The sequence below is a fragment of the Malaclemys terrapin genome, chromosome 5, assembly GCF_027887155.1.
Source record: "Malaclemys terrapin pileata isolate rMalTer1 chromosome 5, rMalTer1.hap1, whole genome shotgun sequence".
In the NCBI taxonomy this organism is placed as follows: domain Eukaryota; kingdom Metazoa; phylum Chordata; order Testudines; family Emydidae; genus Malaclemys; species Malaclemys terrapin.
This window is the reverse complement of record NC_071509.1, coordinates 124,594,168-124,614,811: the sequence shown is the minus strand read 5'-3', so window position 1 is coordinate 124,614,811 and position 20,644 is coordinate 124,594,168. Positions and strand designations below refer to the sequence as shown.

The 20,644-nt window shown below is 42.2% G+C and overlaps 1 protein-coding gene across 17 annotated transcripts in view; it reads right to left on the bottom strand.

Moving 5' to 3' along the window:
• The window catches only part of PDLIM5 (PDZ and LIM domain 5), a 230,558-nt gene that overhangs the window by 189,065 nt on the left and 20,849 nt on the right, over positions 1–20,644 (bottom strand). For 13 of the 17 annotated variants that reach the window (XM_054028930.1, XM_054028931.1, XM_054028938.1 and 10 more), the window contains one exon: positions 4,645–4,781. In XM_054028930.1, the coding sequence (XP_053884905.1) occupies positions 4,645–4,740 (96 nt within the window). In that variant the 5' untranslated portion in view covers positions 4,741–4,781. Of the gene's footprint in view, positions 1–4,644; positions 4,782–5,640; positions 5,746–8,991; positions 9,161–9,444; positions 9,476–20,644 lie in introns of those variants that run through there. The other 4 variants (XM_054028936.1, XM_054028935.1, XM_054028933.1 and 1 more) reach the window with 4 other exon arrangements.

Here is a 20,644-nt window from a genome sequence, read left to right as displayed (position 1 = left end):
GCTGAATTTGCTGGGCTGTTACTTAACAAAAATCTCTTTTTACTCATAAACAGAGGAAGTTTTATATAAAAATAATTGAGACAATAATTATCAAAATCCACAGTGCTACTTTTACAGTCATGTTATCAAGCATCAACTCATCCAGAGCACTGGGCCATATCCTGAATCTGGCAGGAGACAGTTCTTTAAGTTTCAGAAAACATGTACAGCAGTGTACATGTTATGTGTACTATTAACACTGCTCTACATTGATTCAGAGGCAGTTTATAAGCTTGAAGCAGATTTCATTATGGCTATAATCAGTCTGCCTAACTGCCAATGCTGTTGATGAACATGAAGTCAGGTAGCCTTTTTTATTTTAAATACAGCAAAAACAGGAGTCTTCGTTTCCTATGGTAGTAGCTACCAGAAGTGGATACCTTGCATCTAATGTTATTTGCTTTTATTTGCTCTAACTTTACTGCTCTTAAATTATAACATGTTTCTTATTTTTAGATTATGCAACAAGGTAAAAGGCAATTTACATTCTCCTCATCTTCTCAGTTTTGTTTATTTTATTTTGCTCTGTTTATTTTGCCATATGGAACTAGGTAGGTTATACTGAGATGTGTCCAATCTTTGAATATCCCCAATCAAGTATTCTCCATTTTCATTTATTTCAGGCCAAATAATTTTTGCATTCTCTCCATATGAAAGTAGTGCCATAGCATTTGTCTGTCTCACTTTTAGACTTTCTTTCTTATCTATCAGCCCAGTCTCCTACTGCCAATGAGGTCTAAAAGAAATGGGATCAGGCCCATATATCAGTCTTTATTAGAATAACAAATCCGAGCACCTGTATCCATCTTCTTCCACATATCGGGTTTGATCCTTAACTTCAGTATTGGGAGCAGTCCCATCAGATTAGTCATATGCTTAAAGTTAAACACTTGCTTAAGTGCACTGCTGGATGGGAACCAGAGTGCTCAACATCTTGAAGCATCAAAGCTGTAGTTCAACCTTCTCACTTTGAAAGTATCCCAAAACTCACGTCCCGCAAATGTCTCTGCTATCTCCTCCCCAAACCCTCAAAACTTCCTATACCCCACCCAAGTTTCTCTGCCAAGTACTCCCTGGATCTTTTCCACCTATCTCTGTATTTTTGCATGGTTGTGTGTCACCCATTAGATTCAGAGCAGACTCTTGATTAACATTTTATATATAAACTCCTTTTTGAATAGAAACATTTCTGTATTACTTTAACAGTGTCACTCAGTCATGGCAAGCACTACAAATGCTTTATAGGATTCAAATTTAAATACACAGTGTACAAGTGTACGAGTGCAAATGTTGTGACCTATTTGACACTATAACAAATTAAAAACCCTTAATTCACATTTGCCACTGCAAAAATTTCAATGGAAGAACTCAGTCTACTCTTATTTTTCTAGTAATAGCACCACTAATTAATGCCATTAAAATAGCAATAGCAAGACGAATGAACTTTCTTGAGGACAGTCACAGGAGATGCAAGTTTCTTAAATTAAAGCCTTTTACTTAAGAACTTTACAGCTTATTTCAATACTTTTAGGAGACCAACTTACTATTGGTCAACTACAGAGAATACTGTTGTGTTAAGTATTGTTTAAACTTAATGCAAGGAGTTAAAACAAAGCAAGATATTAGTTGTCAACACAATGACCAAGATTCACCATCACAGCCCAGAATGAATTCCAGGCATGACTGCACAAAACCCAAGAAGGTCACGAGAGACAGCAGGACCTTTGTAAGGGAACAGAAATAACTCTGCTGCTTAGTTACCTTTTTTATTAAATCAGTATGTTCAAAACTCTTTAATTAGCAGTCTAACTACACAGGAAAGGCATTTATGCTTCACTGGGAAGAGAAGGATGGCGTGTTGTACATGCTGTGCTAGTGTATAAGGGACACAAGACAGAACTCTTCAAATTATCAGATAGGAGGAGGAGGAGGATTTGCATACCAAAACTAAGTACATTTTAACTCCAGACCAAACACACACACACACACACACTCCAACTTACAGTGAAAAGAAACAACCCAGAAGGGGTGGAGCTCATGTAGGTGCGCCAAATTTTACATTTTTTTTTTTTAAATTTTGGCTCCAATCCTGTATCGTGAGCTACTCAGATGGAGTCTTAGGCCAGTTGGCATAGGATCAGAGGACTGGGGATTACAGATTCAATTGTTTAGACCAATTTGTGTATTTCTTTAGTGCATCTCAATACAACAGCACATTTAAATATGTGCCACATGTATTAAGCAATGTTAGTCAAGGATAAGTGTAGTACATAGTCTTAAACCAAAGCTTTGCAGAGAGAGGGAACGATATTTTAAATCTACCCGCTCTCATAATGTAGCTGCACTCTGGTTCTCAAACACACTAGGAGTAGTAGTATTATTTTCTATCATTTACCACGGTTTGATAGGTATTGGGATGTGTACCAAATAAGAGTTCCTGACCAAAAAAATGTCTAGGACCTATGTTTCAACAGCTTTGCAATCATTCCTTGCCATGTGAGCAGTTCATACCTGCAACTCAAAGGGTTAAATCTCCAGGTGCAACCAGCTGCACTCACAATTCACGCCCATATAAACTGACAGCCATCATACTAGAAGCCCAACTGAGACCTAATTTGAAAAAATCATAAGCCTCAAGTGACAAGTTTGATACATTCAAAAGCAAGCCAATGATGTTGATGGATCTAGAGGCACTTGAATATAACCTAGACTTTAAGAAATGTGGTGGTTCTTTGAAAAGTGACTGTAAAAACAGCCTTGTTAGATTCCATGTTTTCTCTGCATCAGTAAACTCAAAATCATTTGTTGAGATTCTCCTGTCAGTCATGCAAACCTCACCCTAGGTTTAAAAAAGTATGCAGTACACCCTCTGGTTCAGGCACCAACTGTCATAAGTTTGTATTTATTTGAGGTCATTTCTATAGCACTCAATTCGGTATTATTTAAATAAAATAGGCTGCCAGGCCAAAATTCCACCTTGATCGCAACAGCGTAACCCACAGTTGAATAAGGTTATGTAGGTTTAAATGAACCAGCAGTATTTGAACCTGCAATTGAAAAAGCGAAGTTTGATGATGCAACAGAAACCAAATCCCTCTCCCAGGGCAGTATTGACACTGCACTCAACAGGTGTAAGTAGTAACTTATCTTTGTCACTGAAGTAAATAGGGTAAGTGTTGGGGGAGAGGGCATGAGACAATCTGTTAAATAAGCTGCCATTTTCACATAAATACTTTTATAGTAGAATTGCCCTTCAAAAAAAATTGGTTCACACAGAGGAAACACGTATTAGAGAAGTAAAATGAACTCTTCTCTAACTAGGATTCCTAATATTCTGAAAGCCTCAATACTGCAAACTTGGTATAATTATGTTATACACGCCAAATATAACAGCCTCAGACATTTGAGGAAGGTTTTGAAACTCAGCCTAGATCCAAAGAAAAATATCCATTAAACGCTATTTGAGGGTAGTGAGCTCTAGCTAGACATTGGATTGTTATTCGTACAGAGATTTTATCTGTTTTGACTTAGCTCCTCAAACCCTTTGAATAGCAGCATTTTAGAGCAATACACTGTACAACACCCGTGAGAAACTGGCATGTCCATTCAGGCACATTTTAATGAAACACCATTCACAACTATGGCACCTAAGCTCCCTCTAAGCTGCGCGGCCACGCAGCAGGCTATCAAGGTCTGCGCAGGTAGGAAGAGGTGCCTCTCCCCCAGCCCCGGCCCCAGAGATGCCATGGCGAGGCACTTCTCTCCCAGGCTGCTGCAGCAAGAGAGAGTCCTCTCTCCCCAGCCCCACCACCAAGGCAGTCTGCACCCCAAACCCTGGTCCCACACCAAACCCCTCATCCCCAGCCCGAGCCCTCACCCCCCCCACACACACACCATCCCCCTGCCCCATGCCAGAGCCCCCTCCTGCACCCCAAACCCCTCATCCCTGGCCCCACCTCAGAACCTGCTCCCCCAGCCAGAGTTCTCACCACCACCGTTGCACCCTATCCCTCTGCCCCAGCCTTGAGCCCCCTCCCACACTCCGAACCCTTCGGCCCCACCCTCACCACACATCACCTCCATATTGGTGCACATAACAAAATACATTCTGCACATGGGTGTAAAAAGTTAGAGGGAACATTGTACTGCACATAGTTTAACTACCTTTTTTTAAATTTTAAACAGGAGGATTTTGCAAGAATAGATACTTAAAGACCATAAACTCAGTTAATATATGCTGGATACACATAGGCAACACAAGCTATTTTCTCATTAAAGATCCATGTCCCCTCCCGCTTGAGAGAGATGCATCCTCTTCTGCCATCCATTGCCGGGGGGGGGGGGGAAGAGGGTCAAGCATCCTGCTGTTCAAAAGCTAACTTTAGCTTAAGACATGATAGAACTTATGTCAGCAACTTTCCACCTCTGCTTCTTACATACACATCTACGGAAGCAAGGATGAAAGGAAATACTTCTATCCGCTGTACAAGTGATCAGTCCTCACATTCAGCAAGATGATTACAGAATACTCATCTTTGCAGATTTCAAGTACTACATGATGAACCAGACATTTTTGTAAAGTCTATAAAGGCAAATATGGCTCACCCTAGAGATGGTCAAAGGCATGTTGAAGTCTTTTCCACCTTGAAGCCTAAAACCCCAAGGAGCAGGGCCGACCAAAGACACACTGTAGTTGCTCATGGTGTTGGATGCTGAAGGTCTAATTCCAGATAATAAAATGCCTGTGGAAGAGGATTAAATTTTTATTGTAAATCTTAACAGGATATGTACACAGTGAAATGGAAATGCACACGTTAACTTAAAAGGGACCCTGTCAATTTAAATATATGTTGCAAACAAGCTTTTTCTATTCTGTAAGACCTTATATTAGTAAAAGTAAATGGACTTTAAAAAGTCTAGTTTGCCACTATTTGGGCTTTTTGTTGACTTTTTGACTTGTCAGTTTAGAAAAAGAAAAATAATCAATTTAGTTTTACTTTCTGATTCTTAGCACTGCAATATTTGGGTTTCACACACTGCATGCAATGATTTTTTAACAATTGTTTTCTTCAGAAAAAAAACATGGAAATATTTCCTCTAGGCTTCTGTTTGGAGGTTATTTAAGCTTTTTTTTGCAAAATGTAAGCATTGGACCAAATTTAAATTGACAGTGGTCTTTAAAAATTACTTAAGTACATAAAATTTTTAATAGTTTATGTAAGAGATGTTGGCACATTAATTTCCTGTGATATTATGTATTTAGTCATAGGTACACAGGTACATTTACCACATAAAAACTAATTTCCAAGGAGTGTGCATGTTTTGGTAACAATTCAAGTATCAAAAACAACAAATTTTAAAGTCAAAGTTATTCAGAGAGAAAAATGTTCTCTTCTTGGCATTTTTACGTACAGTTTAATGTACATCCAACCCCAATTTCCTATTAGGCACATACAGAAGAAATCAAAAAGAAACGCAAAAATGTATAACCACAGAAAGTTGTGTACAAATACCAAGGCAACTTCTTTAAACTAAGAAAGAGTATTTTTAAGGAATCTCAAGATTATTTCCCCACCTCCCCAAACAAGGATGAAGGATTACCTTTAAGAGGCACGCTGTGCACTTAATTTTGTTGCTCAGTGTCAAAGATAACAGCTTCAGCTACACCACATATAGGCAATATTACAATGACGTCTTAGATAGTAGCTGCCTTCTATTTTTATATATTTGAAGCGGGGAGGGAGAGAGAGTGCACACACTAAGGGGTGGATTACTGTAAGACTACACCAAATCACTGTAAGATTCCATAGTTAATACAGGAGATTTAAGGTGGAACTTCAGTCGAGTAGAAGAAAGTGTGTTTCAAATATTATCAAGTACGGCAAGAATGATTTTTTACTATACTTAGACTACAGGTGACTTATTTTTAAAGTAATAGATTTATGGATACTGTACTAATAAAACAATTTCATTTCTATGGGAAGATGAATATCTGGGAAGTTCTACAAAATCTCTCACCAGAAATTTAACAATGCACTAAAGTCATTTCTTGAGGAAAAATAATGTAATTATATAGATTTCCAGAAACACCTCACCAAAAAAAAAAAAAAAAAAAAAGGGCTAGCTGTTCAGCCTTGTTTCCCTGGGCCAAACTAAGTCTTATTCACACCAGTAGGTCCATTTAACTAAATCAAAAGAAGAGCATTCGGGTAAGGCAAGCTAACAAGATAACCTTTAGAAACTACTCCTCCAAGCCAACAACAGAGATTGTTTCAGAACTGAGGCAGTTCCTGAACTACTTACACCCTCATGTCAGAAGCCACAAAAAGGACCATGGCTCCCACTGAATTCTAGGACAGAACCTGGCTCACTTACATCTCCATCTCCTGTGCTCCCCTCCGCATGTGACTATGTCTCCCTAGTTCAAAGATTCCTTCTCTTCCTTCCCTCTCACTCACCCACACAAAAGGGAATGTCCACAGAGTTGAGATATGATCCTTATAGGACCTGCACACTAGTTCAAGCAAGAATTATTCTATGTACTAAACACTGAATCCCATATAAATATGTACTTTAGTTTACTAATGATTTTACTACCATATGAAAATGTTTTGGTCCCCCTAAAGTAATCACACTAAAATTATAAGCTATCACAAATTAATGACTGTGGAAAAAGGAACCTTATCAAATGTGTTGGGACACACCAACACCAGATTGTCTCTGATCACCAGTAAGAATTGACAAGATTTTTTTTCCTAACTCAAAGCAAAAAGTAAGCGTGTGAATAATTGTTCCTGCATGCGTTAAAAAGAGAAAGGAAGGGGGCAACTACCAAAAATCCAGGAAAAGATACAAAATAACCCAAAAATTACAGTAACTAACTGCAAAGGAAGGCATTTGGCATGGTAAGGTATAATGTGCTCTCTCCCCTCCCCCCACCCGCACTCTCCAGCTTTGAGCTTGCATTGAAACATCGGCATCTTATAAACTAGAGAACTTATTTGGGATATGGGGAAAGAGAACTAAAGCAGCACCCTAATAGATTTACTGATCTGTTTATGTCACCGTTAAAGATTCTATATCTGGTATGAAGGAGAGGTATCACCACCTGAATCGACAGAGCCCTGCAAATCCACGGATGCCCAATTTATATCTGTGGATGCAGATATCAGCAGACATGTTTGCAGATAAGCAGATGGATGCGTATCCAAATTTTAGATCTAGAGCCCAAATCCACGGTCCATGTTTGCATATTGGATGTGGATATAAATTTTGTACCCACGCAGGGGTCTATGAATTGACTGTCTCAGTGAAAACATTGCACAATGAACTAGCTAAGGGGTAAATTGTGAAACTCTCACTCATGTTGATGAGCGTTCGGTGAGCCTTCTTGTGTAAGTGCTCAACAATGGGTTTCACCATCTAATCGTAAAGAAGTATGTATATCATTGCCCTCTGTTGGACAGAATCAGAATTGCTCAACCATAGGTCATATCTCCAATAGTGCTAATAGATAACATTATAGAGATGTATCAAAGGGGTAGCCATGTTAGTCTGGATCTGTAAAAGCAGCAGAGAGTCCTGGGGCACCTTATAGACTAATAGACATATTGGAGCATGAGCTTTCGTGGGTGTCACCCACAAAAGCTTATGCTCCAATACATCTGTTAGTCTATAAGGTGCCCCAGGACTCTTTGCTGGTATTATAGAGATGATATTTCAGCAGAAGTGGTCGGGGCCTGTGCTTCTGGGAAAATCTGGTGTTCTGCTGCAGTGAAGATCCCAGTGGCCCAAAAAGTGACATCTTAGACATATTTGTTATAGTATGAAACCATCAAAAAGGAGGTTTGGTTTTATATGTGCAGTCCCACGTCATCCACAGAATGCAGAAGATGCAGCATTAAACACCACACTACTTTTAAAAAAAGTACGTCTTGGCATAGAAGTGAAACTGCTGGCTTTACTGTTCCTGTAGCTATCTAGTTACAAGAGTCCCCACAGGCAGGAGGAAATACATGGCTAGGATGATCAAACAATTACACGCCCTAAACCTGCCCAACCCAGCTCAGCTATGAATTTTCCTTTTCAAATCCTTTTTCTCCCTCTTGACCATTTTTGGTGCTACTTTGTGCAACACTCTTGTATTTAAACACCAAAACAGAGAGCCTGAGGCGGGCGCAAGCCGGCATGGGCACATGCACACACAGGCTTGCAGCGTTAGCACCTACAAAACAAGATTGACTCTGGTGTCCATTCTTGTTTGGTTCTTTGAGTAGAGTTCTCGAAAGGAAAAAAACAAATCGGTTACACAGTAATTAGTATTAAGAACTCGGTGTTTGTTGTTTCCCTTAAAAACAAACACCACTGTAGAGGTGGCAAAAGGGATTTCGGGGGAGGACGGGGGGACCAAATAAATCGAAGTCGGTCGCGAAGTCAATAGCAATTCCGATCAACTCAACGGGACCCTTTTAGACACCGCTGCTTTTCCCTCCCGCTTCTCTTCGGAGTGACTCTCTCCTCCCCACATCTCCGGGGGGGTTTCTGACCTGCCCACCCTCCTGGGGGCCGCAGAGGGCAAGATACTGCCGCCCATGCCCCTCCGCGCTGCACCAGGCGCCTCCTCCCCCCGGCCGGGCACTGGGGGTGGGATGCCTCGCTCAGCAATAGATGTGCTGCCGATGCTGCTCTCCGCCCCCGAGCTCGGGAGCCCGGCGCTGCAGCGCGCCGTGCCGGGGGCGGCTCTGCCAGCCGGAGCTCCCCACCCCATGCACTGAGCTCCGGGAAGAGGAGGACACGCTCCAGCAAGGAGCTGCCCCCGGCTCCTCTCGCAGGTGCCCCTCGCTCCAGCCCGGCTAGTTCTCAGCACCTGAGCGCCCAGCCGCCTCGGCCGGGACTCAGCGGCAAACGCCCCGGCGGCCCCTGCCCCGGCCGCGGCGCTCGGCACCTGCTCACCTGGGAGGCTGCAGCCGCCGCGCGGAGCCGAGGAGCACGGAGTTCGCAGCGCCTGTGAGAGGCTGGGGCTGCGTCCCGCGGGGCTTGTTTTCACTTCCGCCTCTCTCTGCTCCTCCCCCGCGGCCCAGGAGGGATGGGGAAGTTCGCCGCGCCGCAGCCGAGAAAGAAGAAAGCCTTGGCAGACTGCAGGGGGGGGGCACCCGGGGGGAGGGTTAAAGGCCGGGACAGCTGAGCCGAAAGATTGCACATGCACAAACAAAGGCCCACGCCTACAAGAAAGGGCAGCCAGAGACCAATGAACGAGGCGCATAGGGTGCAGAGTATTGTTACCAGCCCAGTGCAAGTTCCCTTGCATGGCACCTCTCTGCCACAGAGATCCTGGCCATGTGCCAGTACCTTGAATGATTTAAAAACAGCCTTCACCTGAGTATAAAAATCATGTAAATGACATACAATAGCTACCTCCGAGAAAGATCCAGCAGTAATAAGATCAGTAACAGTCAGTATCCACGTCTTTACTGCTAGTAGCAACTGTAACACACTTAGGCTGGAATCTTCAGGCATGTGACTGAGTTGTGCTAGGCACTGGCAGCACCAGGTAAGAGTACACAAGTGACGGGCAGTTGTGCCCCACCCTCTCCCAATACTGGAGGCAGCTTGGAGTGTGGTGGGGGGGGGGGGGGCAGTTCTGCCAGCAGCCAAAGATCACCAGAAATTGTCCCAGACCTGCTTCCCTTGCCCTGGCATACCCTCAACACTGTGGCCATAACTAGTTCCAGACAGCCCCCTGAAATTCTCCTATGCTGGGCAGAACAAAGGGCTAAAATCTGGTCCAATAAGTGTGCATTGAATAGACCGAGATTGATAATCCAGCTCTTTTCATCTTCAAACACACTATTTCTGAGTAAGAATTCTATGTTTTATAGCAGGAGAAACTGAGTCAGACAAGTTAAGTGATTAAGTCCCAGGTGCAATAGAAGTGATTGACAAAGTCAGGGTAAGAACTGGAAAAGTTCTGGCTGTTAGACCCATCTTTCAACCCCTGGAGGTATGCCTGTTGAGTATGTTTGTGTGTACAGTCAGCTAGCTCTTGTATTCACATATGTACAATAATTCTCCCCCTCTTTTTGAATGTAAACCTTGAACCTTACAGCCTCAGTTGTAAGAGTATTTATGCTCTATGGGGACTATCAGCATTAGAACTCTCTGCCTCTCGTGGTCTGAAAGACAACAGAACTGCCTTCCCCCCTCTCCCCGCAGAAAAGTGGATTACTCAACCATTTACCAAACTTTTAGGAAAGGAAAAGTCCCATAAAGGCTAGGATTTTTAGGGTGGAGCGAACTAAGTTAAGCTCTAGTTAGTTACTTCTTACTGTGGAAGTGAGGAGAAGCTGCTGGGGGAGTTTTAATATGTTTTTATTTGCTTTAGTTTTTTTAAAAATCTGTGGCAAAAACACCTAGAGACTGGGGTAGGCACTTAAAATGTATTTGTTAACAGTAAAGAGAATTACAGTGAAAATGACTTGCAAAAGAAAAGATTTATCCAATTAAACAGTTATGCTAAATAATATACAATTAGAGTTCACTTTGCAGTATCAGGGCCAAGTTAAGGCTCTGGTTGAATACAGATATTAACTTTACTGGGGGTGTGCATGGACCCAGGGGCCACCTGCAATCTTGCAAGCTACTCCCACTCCCCACCTTCAGAGGTTTTTACTTTGGCATGAGCTCTAGTAAAACCACTTACTTGTGAGCAAGAGCTGTAGCACTGAGGCTTAAGGCTGCTATGTGTCTTGTTTAACTTGACTTGATAGTCTTCATTTTTTTCCCTCCACTGTGAATGTTTTTATATAGCTGGACTGGACTGCTCTTTCAGTCATGGTTCCTCTCAACCCAACCTCTCCCTCCCCCCCCCCCAATTAAGCATCTCTATTCAACCTAAAAGAAAATCTCTCTTGCACGCAGAGACAAGCTCCATCACATGATTGTTAGTTCAGGGAGGTAAAAGTTCCCCATAACAATGATTTTTCATTCTGTCACAAGGTTTTTAGGTCACTTTCATGCTGTTTTATTTATAAGCTTGAAAAGAGCTTGGCACTATACCTCCTGCAAATGTCACTCATTACATCCCCAAGCACTTGAAGTCCCATCCAGCTCTGAAATATATCAAGGTAGTGCAAAGCCTGAGGGTCCTGTTTGACTTTGCACTTAGCCTAGAATATCATATAGCCTTATTAATGAGAAATACCCTTGTCCATTTGCAGTTTACTAGGAAACTTCGGCCTTTCCTCCCAGAGGAGAATATGGCCCCAACTATCCATGCATTCATCACTTCCATCTGAATTACTAGAACAGCGTAGCTGGGGGCTGCAGGGGGAAGTTACGCGAGGCTGTTGCCGATACACAACGAGAGTCTGCCTCCTCAGAGGTGCTGCTCTAACCACATGATCATTGTACAGACAAATGTTCGTCCAACCCGTTCTTAACCTCCCGTCATGGGGATGGCACCACCTCTCATGGAAGTCTATGCTAGAGCTTAACCACCCTCTTGTGACAGATATTAAGAAAAACTAACTGAAATCTCTTTTGCGGCAACTTTCTCTTGCAACTTGGGCCAGCTTGTTGGCATTTGTATATTTTATAAGTATACTCTCCACTCCATTATCCAAGTCATTGATGAAAATATTTACTAGTATCAGACAGGACCAGCCCCTGCAGAACCCCACTCCATAAAGTGGGAGGATATGACAGCAAGCCATTGGTAACTACTCTTGGAGTAGTCTTTCAAACAGTTGTGCTCCTACCTCATAGTAATTTCATTTAGACCACATTTTCCTAGGGTGCTTATGAGAATGTCATGAGAGACTATCAAAAAGCCTTACTAAAAGTCAAGGTATAGCACATCTGCTTCCCCACATCCACTAGGACAGTAACCCTGTCAATGAAAGAAATTAGATTGGTTTGGTATGGTATGAAGTGTTCTTGACAAATCCATGCTGGCTATTCCTTGTAAGCATCTGGAGAATAAGAGGGTTATAAACTGATTATTTAATCAGTTGTTGCAGTACCTTTCCAGGTATCAATGTTAAAGTAACTGTTCTATAATTCTCTGGGTTCTCTGTTCTGCTTTTTAAGCAGAAGTACAATTTTTGCCCTTCTCCAGTCTTTTAGGACCTCACCTGTCCTCCAAGAGTTTTCAAATGTGCTGGGGGTGATTTTCCCCCTGCCACCCCACAAACCTTGGGCACAGCTGCCACCCCTGCCCAGAGGCTTGGGAATCCCCCTCACCCATGGAGGCTAGGGGCCTGCATAAGGCACCACAATGTCAAGGGAGAACCCAGGCTGGTCCTGTTTGACAGCCCCCCCCCAGATTCCCAGACCCCTGGTTGACAACAACCGCAATAGAAAACCATGACAGATTAGCAGCTCTGGTTGTGAAATGATCTAGTGGCATACACACACAAATGATGCACTGCAGAATACTTACTAGCAAATCATTTATTGTTCTAGTCATACAGGCTGTATCAACACTTCCAGTTTTAGTTTCTATTTCTGAAACTAGGTTTGATGTAATTTAAAATCATAGGCTAGCACTGACTTTCAGTCCAGAAAGAACTTTTCTTTAAAGAATCTAGGACTTAACAGCACTCTTGCCAATCCTAAGCATTCAATAAATAAAAAAATAAATAAGTCAGGCCCTCAAAAATAGTGAGATTTGTTTAAAAAAAAGTCAGTAGAGCTTTAAAATTTTAATTCTTGTTGGTTTTTGAGCCTTTAGGTTTTTTCCAAGCTTTTCTCTACAAGCCTGAAGGCTAGGGAAAACAAACAAAACAAAACCAAAGGAAACAAAAAACTTACTTTTACTTGGAAAACAAAAGCTGAGGTCCTTATGTAATCACATGACACCAGGAACTGGGTCTTTAAGAAAAAGCCTAATATCACAAGACTAGCAATAAAATTGTAAGTGGCAACATTGTAAGAGTGAGTTTTGCAGGTCTGTGTTGCTGCAAGTTAAATAGGGAAAATTCAGTTTAACAAAATAAGTTTTATTGTGTATAGTTTCATACCAACCATATCCTGGAATACTTCACTGAATTAAAAAAAGGTACACACAAAAATGGCCAATATATGGTTTTATAGTCAGGAGAAATCTCTGTACTTAAGGTTGTGAGCATATTTCCATTACCAGGCTAATTTTGCCCAATCCACCTAAAACCTACCAAACATGTCCTTTCTGCTTCAGATATAGCATGTATGTGGCCAAACCTTGGACAAATTTGAAGTGTTTGATATATGGATGTTAATTTGATTTCAGTTGTGTTTTGGAAATCTGACACTTGTGCCATGGCAAATTGTAAACTTGTTTGACTTGGAATCACTTGATATTTTCTTTTCATTTTTTAAAAGAAGTGCAGCTCACTGTTTTTGATGGTATTCATTGCTGAATTAAGAACATTTGTACACACCCTCAAGCTACAATATTCCTTGGCAAAGCAGGGATTTCCTGATGCCTGAAGAAATTTAGGGCAGCTGATTAAGTGGTCTGGTACAAAATAGTAACAGAAAGTGCCAGGATCTGACCCTTTAATTTAGTTTGGCCCACACAATCCACTTATGAAGCAGCAGACACATCATTCCTGTTTCACAGACTCTAGGTCTGACAAAGTCATGGTCAGAACTGATCTACTTGCCTTTATGCTCCTGTCTCATATCTGCCTTTCCTGTGTGCTGTTCCCGTCCCCCCCATGGGAACATCCCCCCCCTTCTGGAGCGCGCTCATGGTGAACCCCTCTCCCCCCGAAAGACAAAAGTTAATACCGCTAAAAGAAAAGTTGTGTCCTTCAATTGCCAGTGTAGACATAGCCTTAGTGCCTGCACCTTTAAAATAGGTTTTTCCATTTTTGACTTTCCCTCAAAATTCACTTTCTCCCATCCACTAGTCAGTCACTGGTGTCCAGTAAGCAGCAGTGAAGTCCACAGATAGAGAGGAAGACAGTTGCTATAAACAAAATAAATGAATAAGTTTGACCTGTCTCTTCTCTGCTCCTAAGCTGTCACTCACCTGTAATCCATCAGTGGCCATACTCCAAAAGCAATGCTCACCCACAGTGTTGTATGCTGTTTTGTAGCCTCTTCGTTCCCTCCGCAGGTAACTATAGGGCACCGACTACTGTAATACTTAAGCAGCATTCTAGGATTAGTGAAATCCTGGCCCCAGTGAAGTCACTGGGAGTTTTGCCATTAACTTCAATGAGGTCAGGATTTCAACCTATGTTTTTTAATATTTATATGGTACATAAGCCTAGGGAAAAATATCTATCCTTTTGCCTCATCCAAATGAGTAAGCTAATTGGAGCTTGTAATCTTAGGGAATCCAGCAGGTATGCTGTGAGGAAGTGCTTCAAACTAGATTTGTCTGTCAAGTTATATAACCTGCCATAAGATTTTTGCGGCCCCCATCACTCAAGTACCTGAACACCTCACAACCCCCCTGGAGGTAGTATTCCCATTTTATAGGTGGGGAACTGAGTAATTAACTTGTCCAAGGCCACAGGGAGTCTAGCAGAAGAGGGAACTGACCCTAGGTCTCCCAAGTCCCAGGCTAGCACCCTAACCACTGAATCATCTAGTCTCTCACTGAGGCATAGTTCTAGTCTATTCTTTTTTATAGCATGCTGAGGCAAGGAATAATATTCCAGCGTTAATCATATAGCATTCTTATCAGGGCCCTACATGTAACAAGAGTGAGTACTTCCATCCTCTCTTCCTAATCATAATCCCAGCTGGTTTGTTTAAACTTCCTTTCCCTTGGCAACAGGGAGTGGTTTATACATCTGTTTGTGGTGTGTTTTAATTATAATCCCCACTGAGGATGAGTTTGTTATAACTTGTACTTGGATGTTAATCCTGCCATATGCTAAGAACACTGATCATGAAGTGTCTTGTAGATCAACATCAGAATTTTCCTATTTACTTTTAAAAAAAGCTAGTGCTATAACATGAGGTGAAGCTTTGTCTATAGTCCTTTACAATATAGACTACCCTGGGAAGAGAATATGTACAAGCTGTAGCATGAAAACCACTCTGCTTGCAAATAGACAACAGTAACTTAATGTGGTTTAGACTAGAGTTGATACAAGCAGAGATGAATTTCTCAGTCAGAGAATGGATGGAGAATAACAATCATTTGAAAAGTTATTTGTAATTTATTAAGCACCAGCAGCATGCACAGCTCTGTACAAGCATGATGAAAGCACAGGGATAGAAAAGCAAATAAAAAACACAGGTAACAATGAAGGAACAGAAGCCAAAATTGGGAAAGATCATGCTAAAAGTATTTATATAAGGTAGATGTATTAGAGGCAGTAGGGCCCGATGGTAGGGAAGTTAAGGAACTACCTGAAGCAATCTCAGAACCATTAATTATCTGTGAGAAGTCCTGGAGGATGGGTGAGGTCCCAGCCAACAAGTGGCATTTTTGCCATTCTCCAATTTTTTTTAATATAAAGGGAAATAATATTACTTGGGGAATTATAGACCAGTCAGCCTAACTTTAGTACCTGAAAAAAAATACTAGAACAAATTAAATGATCAGTTTTTTATATACTTGGAGTATAAGATAAGGAGTAGCCAAGAACAAATCATGCCAAACCAACCTAATTTCCTTCTTTGGCAGGGTTACTGGCCTAGTGGATTGGGAAAGCAGTAAATCTGATATGCCTTAATTTTATTAAGGTTTCTGACAGTCTCAGATGCTCTCATAAGCAAACTAGGGAAATGTGGTCTAGACTAAGTTGCCATAAAGGTAGGTGCATAAGTGGTTGAAAGAAAATACTCAAGAGAGTAGTTATGGTTCACTCTCAGTTTGGGAGGATGTATCTAGTGGGATCCTGAGGGGTCAGTCCTGGGTCTGGTACCGTTCAATATTTTCCTTAATGACTTGGATAATGGAGTGGAGAGTATACTTATAAAATTTGTCAACGACACCACGCTGGGAGGGGTTGTAAGCACTTGGAGGACAAGATTAGAATTCAAGTGACCTTGATGAACTAGAGAAATGTCTGAAATCCAAGTGCAAAGTACTTCACTTTGGAAGGAAAAAAGTCTAATGCACAGCTAAAATAGAGAATAAATGGTTAGGTGGTAGTACTGCAGAAAAGGAATAGGGGTTATAGTGGATCACAAAATGAATACGAGTCAAGGCGATGCAGCTGCAAAAAAAGGGCTAATATTTTGGGGGTGTATTAACAGAAGTGTCATGTATAAAAATACATGAAAGGTAGTTGTCCTGCTCTACATGGCCCTGATGAGGCCTCACCTGGAGCACTGTGTCCAATTCTGGATGCCACACTTTAGGTAACATGTGGACAAATTGGAAAGTGTCCAGTGAAGAGCAACAAAATGATAAAAGGTTTAGAAAACCTGACCTAGGAAGAAAGGTTTAAAAACCAGCTATATTTAATATTGAGAAGACAGACAACTGAGTGGGGATCTGAGTCTTCAAATATGTTAAGGGCTATTGTAAGTTTTCAATATTTAACCTAAATGTCCCTTTCTGCAATCTAAGCCCATAACTACTTTTGCCATCTCCAATGAGCATGGAGAATTGATCATCATTCTCTTTCTAACTATAAAGGCAGGCTTCCAAGAGGCTGTGGAATCCCCATCACTGTAAGTTGAAGAACAGGTTGGACAAACACTTGTCAGGCTGTCTAGGTTAATTGGTCCTTCCTCAGCAGAGGGGCTGGATTGAGGACTTCAAGATCCCTTGCAGCCCTACATTTCTATGACTCTACTGTCCTAGCTTTGGAGAGCTTACCATCTTAAACACAGAAAGACAAGATGTACTTGTTTATTCCAAGGAAGAAATTACTTTTGATTTTTTAAAAAATCCTTAATCTGTTGTTTTTGGAGTATGTGCAAACATCTTGTGGAAGGAATGTCCTTTAAAAGGGATTTGAATTAGTCTATCATATCCTAACCATCTTCTGTGACCTGAAAGTTCTTCCATACCTCAGGGCCAGCTTGGAAAAAGATACAAAGATGAAAGTGATAGGAGACAAAGGGGAGGTGTAAATTGGCATTACTGGCTGAGATATTGGTAGTGCTGATAAGTCAAACATGCATTTAAGAGGCAAACTTTTTTAGGCTGAACTCAAAGCATTTGAATTTACTCATGTGCACCTTCATTTGATTGGACTGGGTACCAGACCTATTTCTGAGCAAGCTAACTAAGAAGCTGGCAAAGAGTTACATTGAAAGCCATGTGGCTTTGCTCTCAATATCCTAGATCCCTCTAAAAAGCACTTCTAGCACTTCAGTTCTGACACAGAACGGAATTGTCACTCGTTGCATTGATAGATATTCTTGTCATGTGAGAAGGTGTATACTTTCACACATCTTGGTGGCTCTCTGCTGTACTGGATATCAACCTTGATACATGGAATTCTGCTCTCCCACCTTAGTGACATAGCAGAAGTTAAGAATTGGGTTGTCCACTAACAAGAAGATTCAGAGATAGTGCCAATCTTCTCATAGGTAATGCAGAGGATCACAGTGCGCAACCCCTTTTCCACCTCAAGACACAGATTTCCCATCCTGTTTAGCAATTATGTGATGCTACTAATTGAGATTATTAGACTCAAATGTCAAGACTACGGACACTGCCCAGCGCTATACCTACTTCATAAATACACAAGACACCATCTCCCAGTTCTGCCAATGCCAAAGAGGCATTTGCACCTGGGAGAAAGCCACAATCTCCCAGCATATGGCAGAGGTAATGATCTGAGGAAAGGGAAGCACTTCACTGAACTTGCCAGCACCACATGATCATCTTCACTGTCTTAAGGATTCTTCACTGTTCTGATAGACTATTCCAACTATAGCTGGCCAGAAGACTGCAGTGCATCCTGGTAGACTCAAACTTGGCTATGGTGTTCCTCTCGTTTGTGAGATGTAGAGATCACTGAAGCGCACTCTGACGTTGGTGTTTCCATTTCTCGTTAACGCTTCTTTAGGTTTGGAGACCAACCACTGACCTTACCAATACCCGCTATGCCTGTGCTTCCAAAGACTTGTCGTCTGAAGTTAAAACTGTACAGCCACACTATATTGCTGAAACACTACATATAGGGGCGGCTCTAGGCACCAGCTAAACAAGCAGGCGCTTGGGGCGGCATAATGCAGGGGCCCCAGCTCAAACCTGAAGCAGCGTCCTGGGCTGGATCCTACACCACCTGGGGGGGGGGAGGGGAAGGAGGGGGCGGTAAACAGCTTGTTCTGCTGCCAGGGTGTGGCAGAGCAGGAAGCTGGTTAAGTGGGGAGCAAGTCCCTGCTGCTTTCCCGTGGGCAGCAGCCACCACCCCACCCCCCCCAAGGCGTGAGCCGGTAGCGCAGCCCTGCCCCAGCTGCAGAGGTTGGGCTGCTCCTCCTCGGCTTGTCCCTGCCCCTGCTGCCTCCTTCTCCCCTCTGCGCCGCTTCTTGCCAGGGGAGGGGAGGAGCGGCAGCCCGGGCTGAGACGAACTCGTGCCAGGGCCAAGGCGAAGACCAAGGATGAGCGGGGCTGGGATCCAGCAGCAGCGCTAATTCCCAGCTGCAGGAGCAGCGGCAACGGGAGATGAATCCACCTCAGGCCAGATCTGCACTGAGGTAAGAGTCGGGCCGGGCGGGTCCCTGGGAAGCTTCTGCCTGCTGGAGCCCCAGAGGCTGCCACCTCCCACCCCAGCCCTGCACAGTACACCGGTGCCTGGATTCTCTTTCTGTCCCCCCCGCAAGGGGTGAGTGACTTGGAAGAGAGGGGCAGCATCTGTCCAGCAAGCCCAGCATCTCTTCCTTGGCTCCTCCAGCCCCAGAGCTCTCTCCATTGCCTGCCCCTTGGGCTCCCAGCTGGGCTGCCTCAATGCTGGGGAAAACATCAGCAGGGCTGGGTCCAGTGTGTATCCGAGCTCTCAGGGAGCTCTCTCGCCCCAATGACTAGTGCCTTAACTACGGCAAATACAGTAGTGCAATAGGAGCGTGACATGAAAAATATGTCATGTTGTGACATGGTCTCTCAAATCACGATTACATGTATGTACTTTGCTGCTCTATCAGCACCATTCGTGCTAATTTTCATTTTGCCTTGGTGCCAGTGGTTATAGGGCTAAAATGCCGGGACAAAAACAAAAGTGACTGTCCGGTACTGCCTACCAGCAACAAAGAGAAACAGCAAAGAATTAGAAAAACTCTAGTACTTCAAAAAAGTAGACAATTAAGGAGAAAGCTGTAAGCAATGCATTGAAGGTGATTATCCATCAACTGATGAAGACCAATCAAACCAAAGATTACCTTTATCAACTGATAAAGATGATCTGACCAAAGGTTATCTTCTCTGATAAAGATGATCACAATCCAAAGATTTACTACTTCAGCTGAAGAGTCCAGAAACTAAGAACTGTTATCCAAATCTAAAACTGAAGAACAATTATTGGAAGGTGGAAAGACTGACATAGGATCCGATCCAAGTACATGGCCCACAATTACGGATGCAATGCAAATGATTGTGGGGAAAAAAGGTCCTTCAAAACTAGATCCTACATTTGAATATCCATTTAATGAGTCGAACTGTCAATTTATGCCATCCAGTATGAAGAGAAAATGGGCAACAAGTTAATAGATCATGGTTAGTGTCTTCACAGATCAAAGATGTAGTTTTTTGGTTTTGCTGCAAACTGTTCTGTAATGGACATTCTTCTGGCAACTGCAGGTTTTAATGACTGGTGAAATTTGCATCAGCATTTGAAAGAACATGAATCAAAAAAGCATTTACGCTCATTGACAAATTGGATTGAACTGTCAAACAGATTACGTTCCGATACAACAATCGACGTGGTACAGCGACGTCACGTAAATTCAGAAATTCTACCTTGGCAAGTGGTGTTGGAACGTTTACTGGCAATCATTAATTTCCTCACTGAACAGTGCCTGCCATTCTGTGGATCCTCTGATATTTTATAGGAGAACAATGGAAATTTCTTAAAATTGGTTGAGTTGTTGGCAAAATTTGATAATGTTATGGCTAAGCATGTAAGAAGAGTGAAAGATGGAGAGATTCACAGCCATTATTTGGGTAAAAATACACAAAATGAGATAGAATTAGTTTCTAATGGCGTGCGTAATGAAATTTTATCAAATTTGAAACATGTCAAATTACTTAGTTGATTGTACTCAAGATCTGAGCAAAACCAAGCAAATGTTAATAGTTTTAAGATTTCTGAAAATTGATGAAAATGCAGATGTGAAGATTTGTAAACACTTTCTAGAATTTATACCAGTGAACGAAACTACTGGGAAAGCCCTCACAGATGTAATTCTACAGAGTTGCAACACTGGAATGCCTTTAGAAAATACGCGCGTTCAAGGCTCAAACATGCGCGGACAACATGCAGGTGTACAGCAAAGAATATTGAATTTAAACAATCGAGCTTTTTTCATTCCTTGCCATGCGCATTCACTCAATATGGTTGTCAGTGATGCCACCAAATCATCTAAAGATGCTGTTTCATATTTTACCACAGTGCAAGCAATTTACAACTTTTTTAGTGCTTCCACACACACCATTGGGCAGTCTTGAAGAAGCATCTTGAACAAAAACTCACACTTAAACCTCTAA